Here is a 5,606-nt window from a genome sequence, read left to right as displayed (position 1 = left end):
AATAGCGGAGAAGTGATGGCCCCAGCAGACAGGGGACTTTGCCAGGTGGGAGTGACCACATTATCCTGCAAAACACTCGCACCGCTGGGGAAGCACCGTCCTACCCCCAGCTGCGTGCTGTGAACTTTGTCAGCATTTCCAAGCAAACCTGCCCCACTCCTTCCACGGCTGTTGAGGAGAAACCTGCTCCTCTCCTCCCAGCAGCTCCCTCGGACATTGCAGAGAATAAAAATCCTTCCTGCTTCCAGCAGTAGAAGCCTGGAGGCCTTTGTTCCTCTGTCCTGAGGTTGCGCAGCTCCTCTACAAGGGGTCCTGTCAGCATTTGCTCCACCCTTACAGTGGCAAACAGCTAAAGAAAGCAAAGCAGAGGCACCAGCCCTGGGTTTGTATCCCAAATGCGCTGTTTTATGCAGAAACTGAAGCCCAGGATGGAAAAGCTCCAAAACAAACCAATTAACTACCCAGTGAATAATTTATAAGACAAACACCGTTTCTTTTCCTCCTGAACTAAATACAAATGGTTTACAATCTCCTCAAGCCTGCTTGTTACCTGAAAATCTTCCCCAGCTCCTTCCTGGCAGGTACATCTGGGCTGCGGTTGCAGGCAAGCAGTGTATAAGGACATTTGGGCGGCGCTGGCTGGTGTGGTCCGCAGTGTGCAGACTTCCCGGCTGATGGCTGGTCCATGACCTGACCCCTTTTTTTACCCTTAGGATCAACTACACAACATCAATAAACCTGGCGCTTAGAAATTCAAAATGGCCTTTCCGCGCAAATCCCTTAACTGTCACTGAACATCTGCCGTTTCCACAGTAACCCAGCAAGCAGCTGCAACAGGCCACCACCACCCCACCGACTCAGGCTGGCTTGCCCGCATCCCTGCCATTACCTGGGGAACGCACCGGAGCTGCCCCAGCACCAGCATCCTGCAACGCAGCGCCAGGCATCACAGTGCCACGGCCCCAGCGGATCACCCCCACCTGCTCTGCTATCCACAGGGCTCCAACAGACTTCCAGGGGCAATACGGATTTGAGTGCAGGTCCCCAGAGCAGTCAGGACACTATTTCGAGCACAACCCTCTAATGGTTTACAACTCATGCCGGAAACAGATTTATTTGCAACCCAGGGCTTTAGCCAGCAACACATTCAGTGCAACAGAATAATTGCAGAAAGCAGATTAAGACTGCGAGGTAATGATCTTTTTGCCCGCTTTTCTTAGCCTGCCTCATCCATCGCTGTCCTGCATAGGATTAGCATATGCCTCATTTTGGAGCAGACATTCTGGCTTTAAACCCCAGCCCTTTGGATAACAGTTAAATGAAGACAGATAACAGCAGCCTCTGCACTGGCAGGGTGCTGTTGAGCCTGCTGATATTCATAAATGGGATGCTTGCTCCACTCCAGGCAGGCAGAGGGGCTTTCAGTGGCTGTAGGCAGGTGCCTGGAATTTCTCAGGGAGATGGGTGCCATGCATGCGTAGGTGCTTGCAGGAAGTTGTATGTGAGCTGCCTTTTCTCCAGTTGGGAGACTGGATAGAAGGGATATGAGAGAAAGTCTACTCCTACAGCAGGAAAGGGCCGGTGGTGTTACGGAGTTAATTACTGCTGCAGAGCATGGCTGAGGGGAGCGGCACTGCAGGATCTGTGGAGAAGCCAAGTGGGAATTGCCACCTAATTTATAGCAGATGGACGTCAGCATCACCTCAGCCTCCAGCACATCTGCCGCTCCTGCGGCCAGTCTCAGCTGCACACCGGACTGTGCTGGGGACGACGACTGCCCTCTCCCATGCAAGGGAGGAGACAGCGGCACCAGAGGGGCCCATGCACCCCACAGTGAGCTTGATGCACTCCCAGGGCTGAGCAGTGCCGCATGGAGCAGAGCTAATGCTGCACATCTCCCTGCACAGTACTCACAGCCAGCAAGATGGCCATCAAGCTATGTGACCGTGGAAACATGCCATGCTCCGAGCGCTCGCAGTGAGCCACAAGCAGTCAATCATGGGGTCGTGACCAGTCTATTATTAATGTATTAATATCGCGATTTATACACACATATCTGAGGGGTGTGGGCACCAGGAGGAACCAGAAGGGTTACTCATGGTGCAGACGATATCCCTTGGTGATACCTGCTCTGTAAGCAGTAAGGAGGAGACCCGTGGGTTCCTGCACGGCCCAGGCAGCCAGAGGGGCTGGACAGGGAGGGCTTCCACCTGCCCAGGCTGCAGGGAGGGGAGGTTTGAGAGTTTTGAAGGTAGGGACAGGCACAGCAGGACACCAGGACTTCACCTGGGCAATGACTGACCTCAGTGGGATGCAAAAGAGGGAATATTACAGATATTACAGTTGACCAAATACCCACTGAATTACAAATGCAAAAAAAAGGCTTCACCGATGAGGCTGTTAGAGGGGACAGCAAAAGCAGAGGGAATGAAGATGAGCGTGGCTCTGGCAGAGGCTACCGGGGTGTTACTGCAGTTCAGCAGAGCTACTGGACCAGGCACAGCGGCAGCAGGAAAACAGACTTGGAGGAATTAATGAGCCTGGTGGGAGGAAGTGCTAAAATCCACCAGGAGAGGAGGCAGCAGGAGAATCCTAAACAAAGCCACCATGATTACATCTGTGAGGCTATGGCTGAAATAGAGAGTGCAAGGAAAGGGCTGCAGAGAGGGCTGAGGCTTAGAGACCTCACAGGAGATGAGGAAACGCAGAAGCAGCCAGCAAAGCAGCTCAGCTTCATCAGTCTCGGGGGGATAAAGGACGAATGTGAGGGCAGCAAAACTGACCTACAGCCAAAGGCTCAAAGGGCTTGTGCAGATACACTGTCTGCTGTGCAGCAGCATCTCTATGCCCCACAGTGATCACAGCTCCACTGTGCCAGATGTCATGGCATGAAACAGCCTCTGCCAAGCACTGCTCCTGTCTAATTTAGCCCAAACTCTATCCTAACTCTGTCCTGTTGAATTCAAGGTGGGAGGAGAGGAGAAGATGAGGCTTGGCATTTATCTGTCAGATCGCTGCCTCTCAGCTCTGTCCTTCCCCACGGGGCAGGGAAGAGCTGGGCACGGGGAGGCAGTGAAACTGAGGATGCCCTGGAGCAGGCACATGGCTACCTGCCTGCAAGTCTACTGTAGACGTGTCCTAGCTTATTAAAAACCTGAGCAAAGGGCAATGGAAGATCTCCTTAGGATCTTGTGGCTGCTGGACTAGACACCAAAGAAGTCAGTAAAGCTCTTACTGTATTGCTGACAGTCCTTCTGAAGGGTTTTGGACCCAGGAGAGACAGGAGACTGCAAGGAGTGAGGAGGGGTGGCGGGGCCTGACAGTGGGGATCGACTACCAGAACCAGCAGTGCACCATGCAAAAACTAGCAGGGGATGGCAGGATGATAACGCACATGGCCCAGGAGGACATGTATGCTGAGGAGTGGAAAGACTGCTCCATGGGCTGAAGGGGAGGATAACGGAGGCAGCTGGCAAGATACCTGGGGGGTGGCTTACTGGAGTTAGGGACACCCATGCCCAGGGAGGCCCAGCGATCTCTTCTTGCACTCTGAGCCTGACACCCCCCATCCCATCATTTCCAGTTCATTCAACAATCCTGCATGGCTTGTCAACTTCCACAAGCACTGCTAACACATGAAACCCCACCAGTCCCCTCCAGTACCTGCATACCAGCCCAAGAATGGCCATGGACCGCTCCTCCCCGGCCCTGAGCAGAGGCGAGGTGCTGTCCTGCCTCCAAAGAGCCCTGCTACCTGCCTGGCCTGTGTCACCCCTGTCTGTGCCAAGGACCCTGCTCGAACCATTGGGTAGGTGTTTGGGTCATGGCCAGACGCCACCATGCCTGCACTGCACGCCCTCAGTGTCAGTCCCTGCCTCTACGGCACAAGGAGCCAGACAGGCAGGGGAGATGCAGCAGACCACACGCCCTATGACTGCAATGTAAAAGGGGCTTTTGAGTCCCTAGAAATCTCCAAGCAGATGCTCCAACATGCACTTGTGTCCTGAACCCCCTCAAAGGTGAGCACCGAATCCCCAACCACAGCCTCTGCACTAGCCCCTCTCCCCGGTGCCTGCCTCTGCGGCACCCATGCCTACCTTGGCATCCAGGATGCTCGTCTCCACCCGGGCCACCCCCTGGTTCTCCCTGAACAGCTGGATCTTGCTGACCTTGCTAAACTCCGACAGCACCGTGGTGAGGTTGGTCTTCAGGTCAATGACGTGGCTGATGCCATGCCGGGGTCCCACCAGAAGTGTGGTGGCTGGCTGCTTCTCGTCCTGGTAGCACAAGCACATGGAGAAAGAGAGACAGACGGACAGGGGTGAATAAATGCACCCTGGGGCTGCATGGGCTGCACCTGGCTCTCTCTGTGGAGCCAAGCTTCGATGTTGGCAGCTCGGATGGGTCCTGGATGGCTTTTGCAGAGCAGCAGCTGAAGCTGGTGCCGTGAATCCCCCCACCCTGAGCCTCCCTGCAGAGCTGGGAACAGTGTGCGGAATGCCAAGGCTATTTAAAAATAAAGCACTGAACTGACTGTCCACATGAAATATTCAGGCCTGCTGGTGTCACTACAGAAAAGTAAGAGCATGTTACAAATCTGCCTGATCTGACATTGCCTCTGAGAGAAAGAAGCAGAGGAGGGAATGAATGCATTTTAGAAAAGAAGAAAGACTACAGCCTTGACTCAGGAAGCTGCCACCGCCATGGCCCACTCATCTCCATCAGAGGCTTCCTGAGAGCTGCCAAGCAGCGGTTGGGCTGGACCACTGCTGATGCAAGACAGTAAGGCCAGCCAGGCTATCCCCTGCATGGACAAGCAAGGAATGCAGTGGCCTTTGCCAAAGGTGGCCCTCCTCTGAGACAGATGGCAGGATGCTGCCAGGGAAGGATCGAGCTATAAGCATGTGTCTGAAACTACTCCGACTTCATTAAGCAGGTCATCTTGTTTCCCAAAAGGCTAGCAAAAACAGAGCTGACCCTAACCCTGCGGAGCTGAAGATCTGACCTACTGTCAGCAGAGGCTCTGAAGGCTTTTCTGGATGGGTTTGGACCCCAGCAGGGCAGAGCAAGAGACCGAGGGAAGTACTTTCTGTGGGAGCCACATCTCCCCTGGCTCTCCCCTCCAGCGCACACTCAGGACCAGTGCCAAGAACCTCCTAGCCCATCCTGTATTACCGTACCAGTCCCACTGTGTTGAAGAGGACCCCAGCAAAGGTGGGCAGCTCATTCAGGATCCTCAGGTACTGCAGCTTCGCCTGGGCCGTGGAGACCTGACAAAACACATCACACAGATGATCACCACCAGCACAAAGGGGAAGAAATACAAGAGGCTGGTGCAAACTCAGGAGCTCCCAAGCAGGGGTGTGCAGCACATTGGCGGGCCTCTCGGGGCATGGGCTGTGCTGGCAGCAAGCCTCGGGGCTTGACATGGGGTGGAGGGGGTCTCTGCTCCCCTGCTGTCCTGGGCAGATGCTGGGAGGTAACTCGGAGCAGAGGCACAGTAAGGGAGGAGCCCAGATGCTTGATGTATAACCCCCCCCTCGGGGGATGTATAATCCCCCCAGACACGTATAACTCTCCTGGGGGATATATACCGCCCCCCCGCC

The 5,606-nt window shown here is 54.6% G+C and overlaps 1 protein-coding gene across 1 annotated transcript in view; it reads right to left on the bottom strand.

Moving 5' to 3' along the window:
• The window catches only part of FRMPD3 (FERM and PDZ domain containing 3), a gene marked incomplete at its 5' end in the record, with an annotated part of 23,810 nt that extends 18,540 nt beyond the window's left edge, over window positions 1–5,270 (bottom strand). The window contains 2 exon segments of the mRNA XM_009586844.1: window positions 4,098–4,277; window positions 5,181–5,270. Coding sequence (XP_009585139.1) covers window positions 4,098–4,277; window positions 5,181–5,270 — 270 coding nt within the window.
• Window positions 5,271–5,606: the final 336 nt, after the last annotated feature.

Source organism: Fulmarus glacialis, unplaced genomic scaffold (assembly GCF_000690835.1).
Source record: "Fulmarus glacialis isolate BGI_N327 unplaced genomic scaffold, ASM69083v1 scaffold1151, whole genome shotgun sequence".
Lineage (NCBI taxonomy): Eukaryota > Metazoa > Chordata > Aves > Procellariiformes > Procellariidae > Fulmarus > Fulmarus glacialis.
The sequence above is the reverse complement of the archived record's forward strand: the minus strand, read 5'-3'. Positions and strand labels throughout refer to the sequence as shown.